Here is a 20,884-nt window from a genome sequence, read left to right on the forward strand (position 1 = left end):
GTTTTGCCAGTCAAAATCAGCAGCTGGAAGCCAACAGGAAGAAGCCGACCCCCTGATGCCCCCCAGCAGTGCTGGAGAGAGGAACGAATTCGGCCTGCTGCCTCCGCCCCTCTTGAGGATTAGCCGCTCTCCAAGACACCCTTGAAATGGAGATATCAAGACAAGAATGGGCAGCCCTGGGAGAGCGGCTGGCTGGTGCTGCAGGCAGGGACCCACAAGGGCCTGGGGGCGCTACTCAAAACAACCAGAGGCCTCACTAAGCCAGGAACACCTTGGATGCCTTCTTGGGTGCTTCCTGGTTTGACAGGAGCTTGCCCCCAGCCCATGTGAGGCAGCTGGCGGTTACCTGAGGCCAGGGTCTTATTTCCATTGACATCGCCCTCAGGAGGCTTTGGCAGGTCTCCTGCTCTCAGTCTGTCCCAGGTGGCCACTGGCTGGGGCGGGATGTAGATGGAGGGGAGTGGAGCCGGAGCAGCGAAGCCTCCAGAGCACAGGGTGCAAACGGCGATTGGAGGGACCTGCAGAGAGAGGCTGCTGTGTCTGCACGCATGGCTCCGGTTTTCAGGCCTAACAGAGACAGGCCATCAAACCTCACTGCAAACAGCCCCGGAATCTGGGGGAAGCTTCAACACCCCACTCGTGTAGCTATTGAAGGGCGGCTGCATTCGATGTTCTCAAGAGCACTAGGACCAGGCTGAGCACTGCAATAATCCACTTGTTGCTGGTTATTGCATCTATGATTGGGCAGACGTGATTTAAACTCCTGTGCCGCTCCTTGCTGCTGCTCTCCTCCCAGCTGCTTTCGAGGAACCTGCTAGGCCAGTGGGTTATAGAAGCAGCTTTCCACCAGCAGAGGGAATCAAACCGTGTGTCCGGAGGCTCCCTCCTCCCTGCCGCATGCGCCAGGGAGAAACAAATGGAGGCAGTTTGGCAAAACGCAAACGAAGGCTCAGGCAAGAACCATTTCCCCATAGATCAAGCGAAGGCAGCGCTGGGGTCAGCGCTGGAGTCACAAGGGCTGAGCTCATGGCACTGGAAATTCTCTCTGGCTCTGCGATGAAATCACAGCTCTCCCCCCCGCCCGACTGAACTGTATCCTCCAATACACAGCAGTCCTGTGTGCTAAGCCCTCTCTCCACTAGGCCAAATCTCATTTGGTTAACAAAACAGCAGTAACAAGATGTGAAATATGGAACCAACCCATATTTTTCCAGGATTTCCTCTGTGTATTGTGCAGAATTACAAACAAATCCTTCTAGGCCTCCGTGCTAAATTTTTGCCCTTGAATGGGAGCCGGGCTCAATGCATAAACATCCAACCATTCGGCACAATCAGCATTTTTATTAGGCTATTTCTTTCCCATTACTGGGCGACAGGAAGAACAAAGCCGTCTCTTTCCGCGAGGCTGAACACCACAGGGCGAGCAAGTGAAAACAAAATTCCTTTCAGATTTGTGCTCAAATGCCATCCTCAAGTGAACACACACAGCCGTCCAAGGCCGCCTCTCTGTTTGGTTAAGCATTAAAGCCTTTTTGCTAGGCCGTAGGCTCGGATAACGGAACACCATATGTCGCAGTGTCTCCACAGCTCAGGGAGACAAGGGGCTGAGTGATAGCAGCCCAGAGTGGAAATCTATTTGGAATTTAATACTATTAGCCTAATGCAAGCGGCTCATTGTTTGGGCCAGGAATTTGCTGCCGCTGCCAGAGCTGAGGGTCACCGTAGGTGGAACCGAGTAGTGGGAGCTGAGTAGAGTTAGCAGAGACAGTGGATTCTCAAATAGAGTGGAGCCTGCCTTCCTTTCACACAAACAAAGCCCATTGCCCCGCTCCAGAGCATTTACCCAACACAGCCCCCTAAAGAGGCAAGAACATTCGCCTGAGAGATGTGAGGGGAAAACTGGGGGGCTTTGCCTGGAAACAGGAAGAAAAACACAGGGCTGATTTCTCAGCTGGGGCAGTTTGTATACAGTGCACCTCAAGCACCGGACTGCTCCAGGGCAGGGTGGGGAGCCCACCTGGCATGCTGGGCAGGACAGATTATAGCCTTCAGAGCCTTGCCAGTGGCCAGTTCTCCCATGGAGCCAGTTGAGGCCTGCAGGGCAAGCAAGGATTGCTTCAACCCAGCTGCCTTTGGAGCTAGATGGCATGCAGGGGCCTTGAAGAGAACCCTGGGGAGATTTCCATTTCACACCAGCCCAGACAGCTGTTCCCTGCCCCCCAGACATTCCCCCCCCTTAACCACATGCCAGGAGCCATGCAGGGGCCTGCAAAACCTCACTGCTCAGGCTGTGTTCAGCCAAACACGTCTTTGCCAAACCCGCCCCCACCTCATCAACTCCAACAACCCAGGCACGCTGGTGGGGAAGCCAAAGGCAGCTTCAGCCAAAGAACTTGCACATGAAATCCAAGCCTCCAGGAGAGCGATTTCTTTTTGATAGACCTTAGTCCACGTTGTGCTTCCTTCTTCCCCTCCCTCCCCTGTAGCTTGGGCTGTCCAGTGCCGCTCTCCCTTCCACATGGCCCCCGTTAAGCTGGGCTCAGAGAGCGCCACATTTCAGCATCTTGCTAGACGCACGTGCTTTGCAAGAGAGACAGGTGTCTGGCAGCAAGCGGTGGTAAAAACCTTAAGTACAATGTATGTACACGGGGGTGTATGTATCCTGGTTTTGTTTAATGCGCTGGTTTGGGTGAGACACAGATCTTGCAGCCCAGGCTGGATTAATGGCTCACTAGCATTAGACATTTATTTATAGACATTTCTTTGGTGCCAAAGTGTCCTAAAAAATCTGAGCAACTGACATGGAAAAGACCTGTTGGACTATTGCCTCCACACCTGGGAAAGGGTCCCTTTGTGGGACAGCCCAGAGCAAATACATCTGAAGGACAAGCCTCAGCGGGCACTGTTCTTCAGAAACAGAGTCCCATCCTGGTGCCTGGGCAGCACCAAGGACAAACTCTCTTAATCCGGCTCTGCCCCATAGCTGAAATAACCCAGCTCCCAGCCAATTCAGCTCCTCCAGCTAAGTCTGCAACCCCCCAATTGAGACACAGGCGGCTCTGACAACAGGCCATGGCGTCGCACTATATATCCTGGCACCTCCTTGCCCCTTCTCTTTGCCTTTTCTTCTAAAAGCTGCAGTTCCCAGCACCACCATCCTGGCTTTGACAGCTTTTATGTCTAGGTTCCACGGGAATTGCTAGGGCAAGTCGAAATGATTGATAGTTATCCAGGTGGCAGTGCATCTGATTTGGAATCCTGCAGGGGGACGGTGTTTATCAACAAGATACATCTTGGCCTGAAAATTCCAATAAAGAAAATCGAGAGCGAGTGTCCACTCTGCTTAAAGCTGGGGGGAGCGGATGGCAGGAGCAGATACCTTCCCTCTTCCAGGGACACAGACATGCACAGGGAGAGGGATTGACTCTGCTGACTCAACAGGAGAATTGGCCCTAAGCAGTGGCCTGTCTTTCTAGGTTCTTGCACTGTGTAAAACCCTGTCAGTAATGCACATGGTGCCCAGGTGAAGGGCTGTGAATTAAAGACATAGTTTGAACACTCGCTGGCACTGGGAGGGGAAGCAGGTCACAGAACAGACAATGCGCCAGAGGGACTATACGAATGGACCTGGAGCTGACATCCCCACAGTCCCAGCCAGTTGTCCTAACTTTGGAAAGATCCTTAGGCATGTGAGGCCAGTCAGCACAGGCCTAACCAAGCAATGTTATCAGCTAGTTAGGTCACAGCCGGGCAGTAACCGGACCCAATGTAGCTGTCCGGCCAAGATAATATTCAGTAAAAGGCTAGTTCCAGGCCGCCCATGACCCGCCCTGCTGGCTGCAGATTGTTCTCCTGCCGCCTCCCCCAAGAGTCAGGAAATTGCTTCTCTTACTTGCCACGAGTGCCAAAATCCTGAGCATGCAGTGTGGTGGGCGCCCAGGAACCTTTGTTGATGCTCTCTGCCGTCGCCATTCCGGTCCCCCACCCCTGCAGAGGGGCTGAAATGATCCAGGAGAGGCCGCAGCCAGTAAACAAAATCCAGAGCACACAGCCGATGATATCCTGGTTTTACTTTGGGAAAACAACATTCGGACACACAGCTTGTGGGTTTTTTTTTTTTCCCCGTTTTCTCTCATTTTTAAAACAATATAGTGCAGACAGCACTTCTCACAGTAGAATATAATGGTCAATTTTAGTATAAAAAAAACATTCTCAGAGATTTCTAAATGCACTTAGTGCTTGAACAGGCCTTTTAAGGATACAGTACCTCTTTTCTGAGCACAATCACACTGGGTTTCATTGGGATGGGTTTTTTTCCTTTAAACATCAAAAAACTTTGTATTTTCTGTAACGTAGAACTGCTTTTTTTAAATGAATAAATCTATTAAACACAATTACATATACTGAATAACAGACCATAATGAACATTTCTGAACTGTTTAAAAAAGAAAATAAAGTACGCAAATTACAACCTGGTACAATGGGTAGATGCATTAAACGTGATTCTACTTCTCTTCACCTGCAAGTTGCCTCTACAACAGAACAAAGGTATAATTGACAGTAAAGAAAAAAAACAACCTTGGAAATCTTAGAATTCAGAACGTTCCTGTGATGGGACCTGTGTAGAGGGTGGGGATGGGGGAGGGGAGAGGACCACTCCTCTGAGCAGACTTCCCAGAGCCTGGAGACACCATAACGGCTCCCCATTCATCTCCTGATAATAAAAAAGAAATCGCTTGCCAGGTGCTCAGCTAGATTTACGTTTGTGCCCAGCTAGGTAGTGAATGATCAGCTGGTTTGAGAGCCATGGAGGGAGATCACAAGCTCTTTCATTTGGGATGGGGTGAGGGTGGGTTTGTTAAGTGGGTGTGGGTTCTTTTACAAATTAGAACAGGGGTCCTGCCTCAGATCTGTCTGAGGTAAGTCAGACTCTCTCTTTACCACGGGGGGCTAGGGAAATGCTTGGAAAACCGCAAGAACAATGAGGAGGGTAAAATATCCTTAACTTTGTGCCCTTTGTGCTCACCCAGGTCCCTGGCTCCTTAGCTTAATGTGGATCTCCCCCCACCGTGTGGGCAACTAGGCAATGACACCTTTTCACTGCGAAAGCATCAAAAACGTATGGTTTAATGAAAGTAAGAGACTAGGCCCAAGCAATGCGGGCGGGCAGGGGAGGGAGCGGAGGAAGAGACTCTGTAGCAGCCAACACGTAAATGTACAGTATATTTAACTAAAAAAAAATCTGTTCAAGTTTTCAAGTGTTTTTCTTTTTCTTAAATAGCCTCCAGACTGTCCCCAATTATTAGCTTTACTCAAAGCAGTGCAAGTTATGGACTTCAACTAGAAATTAGGCATTAGCTCTTTCTGGTCATGACCAAGCTGCAATGGCATGGAATTATCGTGGGGTTGGAGCTCTTCTTTTACTTAAAACTCTCCTGGGGACTCAGCGCAGGAGAGAATTGGGGGTTCTCCCACATGCAGATCCGCCTGGCACATGCACACAGACATGCACTCACTCACGTGCGCGCGCGCACACACACACACACGTGCGCACAGAGCGAAATCTTCTCTCCCCGGATAGCAGCAACTTGTAGCGATTCCCTGTTCACATTCGTGGAAATGAAACGACCATTTCAGAGCTCTAGAAACAAGCATTCCTTTGTCTGTGGCTTCCAGCGGGTTTCAGGTGTATCCAGTTCAATGACCCCAATAAATTCCAGCATCTTTGGGGCCCCAACCCCTTTCGTTAACCAACCCCCCCTCCCCAGCCCTCGCTTTGTTTCGCCACAGACCCTGGCGGTGCTGGAGAGGTGAATGGATGCCAGTCAAGTTCTCACCATGGCCCTTTGTTTGGAAAGCAGCGTCAGGCTCTTATCTGTAGACGGGCAGGCGAATGTGGGCGTGTTGATGGTCCAAGAGTCTTGGCACAGACACTGTCTCGTAGCCCTTGCCCAGCATCTGCTCTTTGATGCATGGCGGGTGGATGTCATTGATGAGATACTCCAGCGACTGGAGGCTGCTGCTGAGGATGGAGGTATTGCAGAGCGTTTTGCTGGACAGGCCATCGGAGGGCGGCACACCGAGCTCGCGGTGCCCATTGGCGAGCTCCTGAGGGTTGTAACAGTCGCTGTTGGGGGTGACCAAGATGCTGTTCCAAGGGGGGGCAAGATACTGGCCCACTGAGAAGTTGCCGTGCATGGCCACGCAGTTCAAAGGGGAGGAGCTCACCTTCTCCACCGCACCCATCAGGGTGTAGGGGCGCGAGACCCCCGCACATGTCTCTGGGGACTTGCTGACGGCGCCCCCCCCTCCACTGCCCCCGCTGTACATTCGGAGCTGCTGCTGTTTTTGCTGCCAGAGAAGGTAATCCATGCCATCCGGGTAGATGCCGGCCTTGGGGCCAACGGTCATGGCTGGGTTGGAGCTTATGGCGAGTTCGGCCCCTTTGCGGCAGTCAGGCAGGATGGCACTGGTATAGGCCACAGCAGCGCCCGCCGTTGCCATGGTAGCGAAGCCACTGGCCGCGCCGTGCTTGGCTGGGCTGGGGTTGGTCACCACCACCCCCTGGCAGGCCTGCTGGGAGCCCTGGGCCTGGCACTGCTGATTGATCTGGTAGATGATGCTCTGGATAGATGGCAAGTTGGACTGCTGCAGGGTCAAGTTCCGGCCTGCAAGCGGGATGACGGACGTAGCTACTGTCACGTTTGGGGGGACCGGTGCCTCGAGCTGCTTCTGAGTACTGTGATAATTCAAGTGCCCGGCGCATGAGGGGCCTGGCGCTAAAGTGCTTGACACTGGGTAGGGGGCAATGGCCACCTCTGCTGGAGACATCTTAGTCCGCTTGCCCTCTGAGTTCTTCACGATGCTTTTGCTCGAGGCCTTTACGATGGCCAGGAGGCCCTGGTAGCCGCTGGAATGCATGGGGTAGGGGCTGTAGCGCTGCCCTGTCGTGTCGTACCCATTGACCGTCCGATTAAGGTGCTTGTGCTGAGGGACCCTGATGTTGGTGGGAAAAATCTTGATGGTTAAGGGATTGTTGGCGACTTTCTGTGCATAGGCGTCCAGTTCGGCTGGGCTAGGGTAGCGTGGGGAATGCATGGAGGCCGTCGTTTCACCTACGAGACACAAACGAGGGCAGAGCATTAGACTCGGCCAGGAACGGTGCTAAACCGCATGTGCTGAGAGGCACCGGCACAAGGCAGTGGCAGCTGGAACTCCTGGGTTCCATTCCCAGCTCAGGGACATGGCTGGAGCCAGGGGCCAGACTCATCCTACTCCTACTGTTGGCTCCCCAGGCAAGTCACTTTCCCCACCAGTTTGTCCCCTGTGAAACTAGGACCTACCGCCGGGTCTCCCAGGGGCTGCGAGGTGCCTCGTTAATTGCTGTTTGGAAAGCAGTTTGGGAACCAGAGAACACGCAGACGTACTTACAAGGGAACCCTTCATTTCAGCATCCTGCTGTTAAACATACTGACACTGACGGGCCTCATTCTGCCATCGGTACCCATGGGAAAACGCCATGCCAGCCTCCTACAGGCACAACCCTTGGCAATGCGTCCAGCTAGCCTCCTCCCGACATCCAACAAGTGTTGGCTGCTGGCACCGGCTGGACCATCCAGCCCCCTGCAGTTACTCCCCAACACGTCAACAAGCGTGGCTAGAGAGCAGCTACCCATCCCGTTTGCCACGCTCCCAGTGCACGGGCGAGCGGCATGGCCCAGCACTGCGGCCTGCTCCCCGCGGAGCACGTTACGAGAAGTACGGCGTCGTTATTCCTTTACATAATGAAATCCGGAGGAGCTGCCAGAGCGTGCCCAGCCTCTGCACCAGGACGGGGAGCCACCAGGCTTGTGCTCAGGGCTCCGGGAACCGCTTACTCTGCATGGTCAGGAACGGGGGATGTAGAATAATTTCCGGGGCACCCAAACCATCCAAGCTGCTAGAGGGAGCATCAGCACTGAGCCCAGGGCACCTCGGAGAGAGCCCTCACCCATCCAGACGCGCACGCCCCCTGCCACATGGTATGTGTGCATACACATGCACACACCCTCCCTGCAATGTGCGTGCACATACACACACCCGGCCACATGTGTGCGCGCACACACACACACACACACACACACACACACACAACCCCCCCACCACATGGGCGGGTACATCCCCCACCACATGGGCGCACATCCCCACACATCTGCCACCTTCAAACACCTCACCACATGCACACACACAATCCCCCCTGCCACTTGCATGCACACACCATCACATATACACCCCCACCACGTGGGTAGACACATACAAAACCTGTCCACAACGTGTGCGTGCACACCCACCGCCACATGCGCGCATGCACGCAGACCCTGCCACATTCTCACACCTCACCACATGCGCGCACACACACAACCCCCCCGCAATGTATGCGCACGCACGCACGCGCACACACACACACAGCGCTACACAGGCACACGCACTCCCCCCCACAACATGCACGACACCCCACCACATACCCATCCACAGCCCCCCTGCAATGTGTGCACACCCACACACCAGATGCACACCCCTGCCACAGAGGTACACACCCACACAAACTCCCCCCATAACGTGAGTGCACACACACACACAACCTGCCAGATGCACATATCCCACCATATGCGCACACACACACACAAAGCCCCCGCAGTGTATGCGCACACATCCCCTCTGTCACGTGTACACAGTAAGTTGCCCATGCACGCACACAGCAACAGCCACACCTACACTTCCCCTGACACACACACTAATCCTTGCACACACAGCGCACAGACCCCTCTCCACACACACACGTTCATACATTAACAGCCCCACATCATCCCCCACAGTCCCACCCTTTATACAGACTCACCTGCCCCCCAAACATCCCCCAACATCTCACCCATTCTCCCCACCCACATACTCCCTGAGACTCCCCCTGCCCCAGTAGCTTCCCCCAATGGCATCTCTGCAGCATGGGTCATGTGCAGGCAGATTCAGGTGCCGAGTTCCCGCCCAGGGGCGATGCCTCTGTCATGGAGCCACCCGAGCTGGGCTTAGGTCCTGCCAGCCCAGCAATGCAGGAGCTACAAGTCCGGAGTGTGGCAGTGGGCAGAAATCCCCTCCCCCTCACAGCAGAGGGTCACCCTGTTGACCCAGACCCAGCCCAGCCAGGCACTATGCAGCCCCCAGAGCCAGCAGCTCCTCTCTCCTGGCACGGAAGAGATGACTCCAAATGGGAAAATGGACATTTTCAAAGTAAGTTAACAAGGCAAAGCTGCAATTTGATCGGGGATCTGTTATCTGCCATCCACGGGCTCGGGCCATAAAGCCGAGGAAGACAAGATTACACCCATTAAGCCAGTCATGTGGCAAATAGGCCGAACACGTATGAGCAGCTCTAGGCTGACGGGGCACCTCTGCCCCCTCTGAACTGGCTCTTTGGGGCCGGCTCCATAGCGTGAGCGTTAAGGGGAAGCTGCTTTGGAGAGAAACAAAAAGAAATTCTCTCAATCTCGACATTGACTGCGTTTCTGAGGAGCTCTGGGACTGGTGTTGTCTGCGCCTGGGGGCCGGGGGCTCTTGATTGAATGAAAGCTCAAAGGAAGCCGTGTCCTTCTCGGGCGGCTGGGCTAGGAGGAGGCGCGGCAGTGGGGTGATAACAGAGAGCTCCGGAACAGCAGAGCCTGCTGCCATGCGGTGCCTGCCTGCTGCTCAGTCAGCAGCAGAGGGGAAGTAAAGGCAGGTGCCTCCATGACAAGCCCCTCATCCCAGACTCAGCTACATTCACTAGGCTTCTTGCCTCACCCTACCTGGAGTGGCTCAGGAGTGGCCCACAGATGCCATAATCTTGTGACAGACCATGCAGCCACTAGATATAAATGGGGCACTGCACATTGGGAGCTGTCGTTCCTCTGAGCCACAGGTTGGGGGCCATGGCTACCCACGGTAATGCCGCTGCACTGGGGCCTTGGTCAGGCTGCTGGACCTCAGCCAGGAGCACCTCTTTGGCATGGGTGACCAGCCGTAGGTGTGCCATCAGCCAGCCTGGCAACTTCCAAGCCTTCGGCAGCTGGAAACGCGACGGCGCACTCCTCAGGGACAAGCCACATCTGACCAGAGCCCAGTATGATGGGGAACAGGCCTTGGGCCCACAGCCGGGGCCCTTGTTGCTTCCCGCATGGAAAGGAGAACGCACTGTGACTCCCGGGGCTGCATTATACCCCAGGAGCTGCCCAGCATCTCGCAAGGCCGACCCAATGAGGCTACCCAGGACAGAGGCCTCAGATCAACAGGGTCCCTGACCCCCATCCCAACCAACCAACCAATCGGGGCCTTGTGTTTTGGGGGGTCCGATGTACCCTGCCAATAGCAGCATCCCAGCAGCAAAGGCTCCCGCCTCCAAAGGGAGAAGACATGCACAGCCTTGATTTCCCATGCCAGCAGCTGGGGGCTTCGCCCTGTACTTCCTTATCGCCTTCTTCTGGCTCAGCACTGGCTTGAGTAGAGCTGCAGCCCCCGTACCAGGGCCGAATTTGGAGTCCAGAGGAAATACAAGTGGCCTATGGGGAACATGGGGGTTGGCTAAGGGGGGCAGTAAATGATAGTGTATTGGCGGAACATGCCCCAGCTGCAGCCAGCCTCTAGATCCCAGCATGCTAGGCGCAGCAGACCTGCCCACGACAGGCAGATAAACAAGGTGCCATGGGAGTGGGGAGGCAGCGGTTTCCATCCCTGCATGTTAATTGCAAATATTCATGCCTGGGCCTCTCTCCTGTCCCCTGGCAGCCCCCCACTGCACCTGACTAGTGAGGTTTTATTCAGTTATTCAGGAACGGATTGCCTGTCGCCCACTGCTCTCGCCTCGGCTCACCTTACTGCCTGATCATTTCACACTCAATCACCTCCTCTTCTTGGACAATTCGAGGATCCTCACTTGAAAGTTCTTCTGGGTCAATTTTAGAAAAATTTGCACGAACCCTACACCCAGCAGCAGGCTTCAGGGAGCTTCTTGCAAGCAATCCCCAAGCGAGTGCTCTTTGTACCTCAGCCTGGCAGAAATGAGGTCACAGCGCAAACCTGCCCCCTTTCTCTTATAAAGTCACTTCTAAGTGGCCTAAAATAAACTCAGTGTGGAGAATGGAAATGTCACTTTACCCAACGGGGGGATCTTTCTCTGAGATTGGATTTAAACTACATTATACAAGCAATTTCATGGGTGCTTTGCGCTGCTACGAGAACCTCACCAAAAATGGAAAAGCATTCCATTTACTAGCTATAAATCAGCACTTCCTTTAATGAGCACAAAAATGTCACTTTCATGCAGTTTTACAGATGAACAAAACTGGTGAAATTAACTGTGGTAACCTACTATAGTCAGCAAAAGCCACTGCAGGAAAAAAAATTATCTATGTATATATTTTTGTTCCTCTCAAACTCTTTCCCAAGCAAGTTTCTGCCATTCTGGTGTGAAAACTCATTTGTCCTACCCATTATACTTTCATTTGGAGTTTATCTTGAGTATCCAATGAGCCACCAACTGTGAAAATGATTAAATCTACAAAATCTATCTAATAGCTGGAATAAATTAGGTGTTTAAAATCTCCACACACACAAGAAGGCAGAAAACGATGGTTGCTACTGAGTCATTCATAAACTAAACCCTTTCAGGCTTAGGTAGCTGCCAGCCTTCTCCTGAGACACACAACGGTCACCCAACCACAGCACTGACCTCTGAGTGAGTTATACAAAACAGCAACCTCCAACCTTGGTGCAAGCTTTTTCATCATCATATTGTGAAAAGGAAGTTCTCTCTCAGGCATCCAGCTGAGCCAGGTGAGAATTACCAGGCTGTGGAGCTGATACCTGACTCCTGTCAGGACGCACTGTGCTCTACAGGGTACATGCTGAGGCATGAGGGGTCTCTACTCCCCTTGAAGCTGACCCAAGTTGGGAGTGGCTGAATGAGACCCCCAGCTCACTACCACGTGATGGCCAGGTGGAGACCAGGAGGGAGTCTCAGTTAGACCCATCTCTAGAGGAACCGATGTCAATCTCACACAAGCCACCGTGGTATCTCAGGTTTATTTCAGCAGAGGGGTCAAGGACCAAACGGACCCTGGAGACTGAACTCCTTTGTCATCACCCTCAGTGCACGCAAGGTGGCTAGTCCTGAAGGGATGTCCAGCTGCTCCCCTTTACCGTTAGCACATTTACACTGAGGTCCTTCAGAGCCGGCATGAGGTGCAAAGGCTGTGTCAGCCACAGGTGGAGCTCTTTGATTCCTCAGGGAAAGCAGGGTTTGTTTTAGGAGAGGCAGTGCGGCCTAGAAGAGAGGGCACTGGGCTGGGAGTACAGAGACCTGACTCTGCCGCTGATCTGCCGAGTGACCTTGAGCAAGTCAGACAAAGTGCCTCTTTCCCCTCCCCTCCCAATATTGTCTACTCAGGTTGGCAAGCTCCCAGGGCAGGGCTGGCTCTTACTGTGAGCACATATAACGCCCCGAGGTGTTAATGTAATATAAATACACAATACTCGTATTCTGGAGACCCAGGGGCCATATTCAGACTCCAGCGGCATTAGCTTGCACCGAGCCTGAATGTGACCCTCAGCCACACCACTAGTCCCATGAGATGCAGGCAGGAGCAAAACGCATTGCCGTGCAGGACCACTCATTCTCACTGCATGGAGAATCATGTGGGGCCCGCCTAGAGCAGGGCAGCCATCTGCCAGTCTCCCACAAGCAAAGGTGAATTTCAAAGCCAGCAGAAGCTTCCCCGTGGGGGTTGCCAGAAGAATCAAATCACCATTACCAGCAGCTTCACTCTCATGTTCCAATGACTCCAGGTGGGGTACAGAGACTGGCCAGAGGGGTGACAGCGCCATCAGTGGGCAAAAGAGGAAGACACCGAAGCAAACCCTGAGCTGCCGAGATCTCCAGCACATCATACGGGCAATGCAAGCCTTCCGGGGCCCCCGCACCTAATGCACGCGGCTCAGACCACCCGCAGTCTGAAAGGTCCTGTAGCCCCTTTGCCCAGGAATCAGAGGATTTAGCAGACAACATATCTGTTGTTATTTAGACGTTTCAAAGTGGCCGCGGTTGCTGGAGGAGGCTGACATGCCCCAGGAGCCCAGGGGGGTCATTGCCAGCTTCCCACCTGCTGCAGCACTGGGTTAACAACAGAAATGAAAGACTGAGTTCAAAGCCCAGAACAAGAGTTCCACGGTGAGCAGACCAGGGTCTGGGTCTGGTGGAAGCAGGCTGGACACAGGGTTAATAGGGGCCACAGACCCAGCCCTCCAGGAAACCTTGGAGTCAAACGCGAAGTGGACCTTTCTGAAAGCCTCAACACACAAAACTCCCCTCTGCCTCCATTCTGAGTTTCTCTTCAGAACCAGAAGGGCCAAAATGTCTCAGGAAACACAGCTCTGGCGAGATTTCCAGCACGTTTTTGCAGGTGCAAGGGGTGCAGAGGCAGGCCCACAGCCAGTGTGGAGGTTCTGGGCGGGTCAGCCATCACCGCTCTTATGTCACTAACAGCCTGGCCGCTGCCAGGAACCGGCCCAGAAACGCCAAGACGGGACCTTGCTTTTCAGTGAAAACACACATTGTCTGCCTTTCGGACCCGTCCCAGCATGCAGGGCACTGGGCCATGTCACCTGCTCCAGGCCACGGCTTTCCTTTAAGTCACTGGTAATTGTACAAACTGCAGAGCAAAGGACTATTACAATACTCTTAAAAACGAGAACAAGCAGTTTTGTGGAAGGGGAACAGCAATCCCACATAATAGAGACATTAGCCAGGAGGACATCTGTTTTCAGAGCATGCTGAGAAACGCTTTTTTTTAAAAGCCACGAGGGGTTCTTTTTTGAATGAGCACACCAGCATATAACGAAGGCACTAGAAACCAGTTCCCTGGGCAGCACTGTAATGGCTCCTCTGGACTATCCAAATCACAGGAGATAGTCAAGCCACTGGGGTTCTGGCTATGTGGGGCAGGCAGAGCAGAGTATGCACTGGGCTCGAAATGCAATTGCACACACTCAATTCCAGTAGAAGTAATGGCATGGAAAAAGACATCGTATAAGCATTTCACACATACTTTATGAAGATGGGGAAATCGTTCCACATGACTGGGAAGTGTCCTCATGGCTCAGTTCCCAAAAAGGAAGGGCTGCTCCAGCAGCAGTGGGGCCCGCCGGCAGGTGTGGCCCCTTCCCCCTTTAACCCAGTGGATGAGGGAGTGAAGTATACGACCTTCCCAACTTTCACTAGGGGCTGGGATGGGTGCACCCTCACTTCCCTGGGTGGATAATGGAGGTGGGGACATGAACGGGCCCTTCAGGCACAAGGTATCTCCCTGTGCCACAAGGTATGCCCAGCAATGCAGGACAGAGGAGTGGCTCCTGCTGCTGTGTGGCCAAAGGACACCATGGGGAGCGGAGAGGCTGACAGCATTCGGGAAGCAGAATTAGGACAGAGGTCTAAACTCTCAGTTTGTGAGCCCATCTCTGCAGCGCTACTGCACTTTGAGAGCTACAGTTGTGATATACAGATTGCTGCCTTAGGGAAGGTCAGTCCCTGGGGTCAGAGGGCAAGGCCTGGATAGATCAAGTTTGTTCTCAAAGGCTGTCTGACGCCCAGGCCTCCTGCCTCCCAAAACAAAACAGAGCTGATTTATCTTAACACCCACCAGTCCAGGGCATGTAGAGAGGTACCCTATATCCTGGGTGGGGGCAGGCTGTTAAGTTGTGCGTGGAAGGCTTCTATCTTTTAGCAAGAGTCAATGAGCGATGGAGGAGATGCTCCAAACGGAGCTGGTACAGCAGAACTGACAGAACGAGAGATCGGACCAAGCGAAGTGCTGCAAAGCAAGCTCCAGAGAGTGGGTATGAATTACACACGCCACATAAATACCACCCAGGATCTAAACCAACCCTCCAGCCACCCGCTCCCTGCTTGCGGGAGAACAGTAATTACCGAATAAACTCACTGTGCAAAACCCACATTAATTGTAAACTGTTCAGAATTCACCATTGAATTAAACGTCACCTTTAATTTTAGCTAATTAGCGTCTATCCAGACAATCTGAAATTGTGTGGTCAGCCACCCCTCTGCCATGCGGAAACGACAATTAGTATTCCAGAGACTGGCGAAAGCCCCCTTTTATATTGATCAGAACCTGCAGAGAGCCTGGCGCTAGGAAGAGACTGAGTAACAAGCAGTAGAATCTCACCCACTGGTCAGCTGGTGGAGTTGCTCCAATGGCTTCAAATGACAGCATAGCAGATTGAGATTAAATCTCATGAAAAACTTCCTACGGGGAGAACAGAAGGCCAACGGAACAGCCTGCCTTGGGAGGCTGAAGTTTCTTCACTGGAGGTTTTCAAAAGGAGGCTGGAGCCATCTGTCTTGGACGGTTTAGCCCCAACAAATCCTGCATATTGGCAGGGTGGATGGTTTAGACTGGATGACCTTTGCGGACCCTTCTAACCCTATGACTCTCTGAACTGGAGAGTTCCCTGGCATGAGAGCTGAAGGAATGCCGGACTCCACGTGTCGGCTGACCCCTGCTTAAATCCATAGCAAGATGAACCCTTCAAGTCAGCTAAAATCCTGCAACTGGCGTCTCATTGCTGCAAAACACATAAAACTCTGTAAAAAGCGACAGAGTCCTGTGGCACCTTGTAGACTAACAGATGTATTGGAGCATAAGCTTTCGTGGGTGAATACCCACTTCGTCAGACGCAATATGTCTGTTAGTGCCACAGGACTCTGTACCTTTTTACAGATCTAGACTAACACGGCCACCCCTCTGATACATAAAACTCTGTGGCTACCTAATCAGCATCTGGGTCCCCCTACAGAGACATGGATTTTCTGCTCTAGCTGTCTCATAGTGAGAAATATTCCCATGCAAAGAGTCTATCTTAGATGGTGGAGGTGGGAGGTCCTGCAGAAACTACAGGTCACAGAATACTGAGATTGCTTGGATTTATTCAGATTTCTTGGATTATTACTGTTGACATCAACAGGGTCAGGCTCGGGCCCGATGGTTGCATGGCAGGGCACGCTGAGATCTTCTGCAAAATGCCCCTCTGTACGTAAGAGGAAGGCAGCTGTTTGCTCCAATGTATGCACCCTGGGCTGCACTTTGCACCACTTCCCATGCTGTGCGACCTTACCAGAGTCCCTGGGATTGCAGGCGTTTTTAAGGGGCCACACTCCGCTGACTATCTGGTGTCTGCTACGTTGGGCGGGCTGCAGTTTGGCCTCCCTTGACTTATCGCTTGCTTGCAAAAAGACACGTCCTGCTCCTGAAGTCAATGATACAATTGGTGGTTGGGCCCTATGCTGCGTGCCTTGTTCTGGAATTCCCTTAGCACCTCCGTGGGGAAGTAAGTTCTGTGTGCAGAGGGATGGTATTGTGCCATCAGATGCTTGGTCTGTGTCACAAGTGGCGGGCACATGCCCTGCGGCCTTGGAGATTGTGACATGGGGTTTTTCTGTCTCTTACAGCAGCAGTGTTGAGGGTTGGGTGGTTTTGGTTTTTCAAAGCTGCTGAGTTTTTTCCAAAAGGGCCCGTCTCAGCCAGCACCTACGAAGAGCCAGAAACTGGCCTCTTGGTTTAGTTTGGTCTAGCTCCTGCTGCACACGTGAGAGACAATAACCTGAGCTAGTTTTGAAGATGAATTTGTGGCATTCTGACCCTAAACCCTTAGCGTAAAGCCAGCTGTGTGCAGACCCACACGCGCACACCAAACAGGATGGCCCATTTCCTTGCCTGTTCATTGTTCTTCCATTAAGCGCCTGTATCGGTAATTCAAAAGGCAGAATGGAAGAGATCACTGGCCATTTCTCCCATTAAGTTAATGTTATGGGCTTTTTACAGGTATCTTAAATAGACATTGCTATTAACAAATCTATTAAGGAAATTAAAATCAGGCCCTTCAAGCAGGATTAAATGTAGATGCTGGGAGATATGAGAAAGACACTCCGGATCAGTGGATGCCTTTCAGCAGAACATGTGCAGCAACCTGGTTCCAAATCAAGAGAGTGGGGGAGCCGAGATAAACTGGGATCGGGCTGGGGAAAACCGAGGGCTTGCCCAGTCCACTTCCCTGCTGCTCCTATGTGGGATGAATATTACCGAGAGTCTGACATCTCTCCATTGGAGATTTCAGCTCCAAACACCGGTGGTTCGTATTCAGACAACAAGAAGAAGGGACACATTCTGCCCCTGTGAGATTCAATGCATCCGATCCTAGCCCTGCTGAGTGCTCAAGGGAAAGAAGGAACCTAGCCTTCCTGCCAGCACCCTTGCTTGGGAAAATGACCAGTTGCAGCTGGCTTTCCTTGCTAAACACACCAGGCAAAGGAGCCAGGCAGGCACTTCTCCTCTCAAGACAGAAGGTTTTAACAAAGCTGAATGGGTGAAATTCATCCCTGTGCTGATGATCGGCATGAGGCTGAGGCATCACTTAAGTTCTACTTGTCCCAGAGAGGTGTCATGCTGGTCTTCAGCACAGGGGTGAATTTCACTGGACAGGAATGGGAAAGGTTTCACAAGGCTGTGTAAGATTGTTGGTGGAAGCATGTTTCTTCCTTTACAATTAAACATCCCTGTAGTGCCATGAATGCCACAACAGCATGCCACCTGCAGGAGAGGCCAATCTGGTCTCTGGCTAAGGGAAAGGAATTGCAAAGGAAAACAATATATAGCAAAAGGAGTGATTTTTTAAAATGTCCTGAGCTTAGGCCTTCAGCACTAGCACAGGAGAGGAGAAACCCGCCCCCCCCACACACTCATACTCTCTCTCTCTGTTGTAGCGGGGCTGGTAGCACTGCCTAGTAATGTAGCCTGGCAATTCCCATTATAAGAACAATGAGGAGGAAACAAAATAATTAAGTGTGCGCTGTCCATCTTGTGCCCTGAACGAGTCAGGGGTCACGTGGAAAAATAGTATGTGATCAGATAATTAAAGACTACTATAACACGTATGCACAAGAGGGTTAAATTAAGGTGACAAAGGCAACCTTAACTATGGCATTTCCTAGCTTCTGAGTGCTTGACTTTGCAACCTTCATTTTTTAACATAGTTCTTTGTGCGTGTAGTATTATATATAATATGTATATGCACACGTACAAATATATAATAGTGTGTGTGTATTATACATACACAGAGAAATATGCAATACATATACAAAGACATGCAAATGTATATTATACACACACACACTTCCTCCTCAACCCCCACCCCCATTTTGTGTATACAGACAATATTTATTTAAAGCTATCGGCTGACATTGACAATCCAGGCGACTGTGGACATGTTTCAGCCAAGGCCCAACTCCAAAGACTTCCTATTACAAGTGTACAAAGAGAAATCAAAGCAAAACCATGTGGAAAACTCAAAGGCCTAAAATCTAACCTTTCCTCCTGCCATGCACCCCCATGTGACTCCATCACAAAAAAACCCACCCAAAACATAAAAATTGGTGGCTATAAACTGCCATCTGCTGCCCTCACACTGGTCCCTCTGCTTATATGTTCCACCATGCTCCTCTCCCCTGGCCGTCCAGTCTATTCAGTCTGTGCGCACTTTGTACACAAAGCACCCACCCCAATGGCACCCTGTTCTGAGTTGGTGCCAAGAAATTATTGCAATAAACAAATAACCCCACAAGAAATTTCATCCGCTCCCTCCGTGTCCTCACAGAAACATATGCACCGCTCTGATCTCATTTTAGCAGGTAACCCTCACGAGGATGCTGCTATTGGGCACCTCCCACTCCACACTGTGTCCACATGGCCCTGTGAAATCTGCCCTCCCGTTGCAGCGCGGCAGCGGAGTGCCAGCCAGAGAAGGACTGTCTCCAGTGCCACAGTAAGGGATTCAAAACCATGTGACACAGACAAAGCATGGCAGCCTCTGCTCTGGATCTGCCTGAGAAAAGCCACACTCCATCAGTCTTTCCACCCATGCTCTGGCAAGAAACTGGCAAATTCCAATGTTCCTGCGCCCAGCCAGCTCCAGCATTCTGCTGGCTGCAGGGAGGCCAGTCTGCTCTGGCAAGGGCCAGGGGAGCTGAAGAGCAGTGCAGGCCAGAGGGAGCCAGATCTCTGCTTTACAGAAGGTGCCAAGGCTGTCGGGCTGCAATCACCAGGACAGGAAGAGCAGGAGCTTTTACTGGAGCCAGTTCTAATGAGCCCCCCTTCACCTCCCAATCTTATCAGTCCCACTCCTGTTCTTTACACCTAGACTTTAGAAAGGAGACTATTAGTGTGACTGGTTCTGGGGCTCGGGAGGAGCTGGTTGTGCGCGCAGGGTCTAACTTGCACAATCCCCCAGCTGCTGACTCAGGCCTTGGGCTTTAGGGAGTATTTCGTTTGAAATCACTGTTAAATAAAGCAGGAAGCCGAGAGCAGTCACTGCTTGAACATGCTGAATGCGAGCATGCCATCCATCCACGGAGCTCTCTCTGCCCCCAGTGCCCTCAGGCTGGAGGCTTTATGGCAGAGGCAGCTCATGGCTGGGGTGTGGCTCAGAGCACCTTGTTTGGAGCTTGTCATGCAGCATCCCACATCACGTCCAGGGCAGGGTCCTTGGCTCAGTCTCACAGACATAAGGAAAGGGTGTGTTGGGGGACGATGTAGGTAACCCCACAGGGGCCACTTGGTCATCAGTGCTGATTTTAGGAGAGGATGTGACTGAGAACACAGGCTCCCAGCAGCAAACGAGGAGTCCCCAAACCCCCAAGCACTTTAATCCAGTTTTAAAGATTGCACCTGGCCTGGGAGAAGCGCTAGATGCATTTCATCAGGTCTGGGAGCCCTGCATGATTCGCTTAAGGGTCTGGCTCAGTCAGTCAATATTCCCCACACCAGGTTCTCCTCACAGGGCGCAGGAGGCTGTGCCATGCAGCTAGCCCAGGACGGCAACCACAGCACGAAGACAACAGAGCCAAGACCCCTGGGCCTCTTCCAAGAGTGGAGGTGACATTCTGGGCACTAACTCAATGGCTGCTTGGGGCTTGATTCCTAACACGTGGTCATGTTGCAAAGGACGATGCACTGAGTTTGCCTACCAATGCTCCTGCAGGTACAGATGGGCAATACCATGTCTGGCTATCACAGGCCTGGCATGGGAGTGCATGGGCCCAATCGCTGTGTGCGTATGCTGGCAGGAACCCCTGCAGTGTCCATTACTGGAGTTCAGCTCATGCCAAGGTGGGTGGGCAGGGCCTTTTTAACAAGCACAGAGCGGGGTCCACCAGTGACCAATCTCCAGGCCAGAACTTTCTAACTGGTCAACTTGAATGCAGGGGTCTCTTGGGTGGCTCAAAACCCCTGTCGAGCCTCCGTCAAGCTGAGCTGGGCAACCTGTAGCCGCTGTAATCCTCCCAACAGACAGGCAGGATGAAAGACACACATTTGCATTCCCCTTCAAGCCGGCACCACTGTCCTTGGAGGTGGCAGCATTGTGAATACTCAATTAACATGCCACTAATTAGCTGGTGACACTTGCAGAATCCCTAATGAAACTGTTCCATGGAGTGAGGGAGAAAAATGCTCCATTTCACCGGAAAGCGTCATCCATCTCTCGGGAGGAAGGATGGAGACGGTGCCTCTGAATGACACACTGATGGAGGCTTGCCACAGGCCCAGGTGTGCTCCACACTTCTTACGACCTGGCAGCGAGGCCAGTTATAAAAGATCGAGGGTTTTCCCCAGCTGCATGACTCTGCCATGGCGCTTGGTGGATGGACCCCAGAGCCAAAGGGAATTTGCTAATTTAAAGGACGCAGGAGCAAAAGTATGATGGTGTCTGCCACTGCGCTCTCAGAACGGGGCCACCCTGCAGGGATACAGCT

The 20,884-nt window shown here is 52.3% G+C and overlaps 1 protein-coding gene across 2 annotated transcripts in view; it reads right to left on the minus strand.

Annotated features, from left to right (window-relative positions):
• Positions 1 to 4,067: 4,067 nt before the first annotated feature.
• Positions 4,068 to 20,884, minus strand: part of FAM222A (family with sequence similarity 222 member A) — an 87,451-nt gene continuing 70,634 nt past the window's right edge. For both annotated transcript variants that reach the window (XM_032805436.1, XM_032805435.1), the window contains one exon: positions 4,068 to 7,115. In XM_032805436.1, the coding sequence (XP_032661327.1) occupies positions 5,872 to 7,115 (1,244 nt within the window). In that variant the 3' untranslated portion in view covers positions 4,068 to 5,871. The remainder of the gene's footprint in view (positions 7,116 to 20,884) is intronic.

The sequence above is a fragment of the Chelonoidis abingdonii genome, chromosome 22 (assembly GCF_003597395.2).
Source record: "Chelonoidis abingdonii isolate Lonesome George chromosome 22, CheloAbing_2.0, whole genome shotgun sequence".
Lineage (NCBI taxonomy): Eukaryota > Metazoa > Chordata > Testudines > Testudinidae > Chelonoidis > Chelonoidis abingdonii.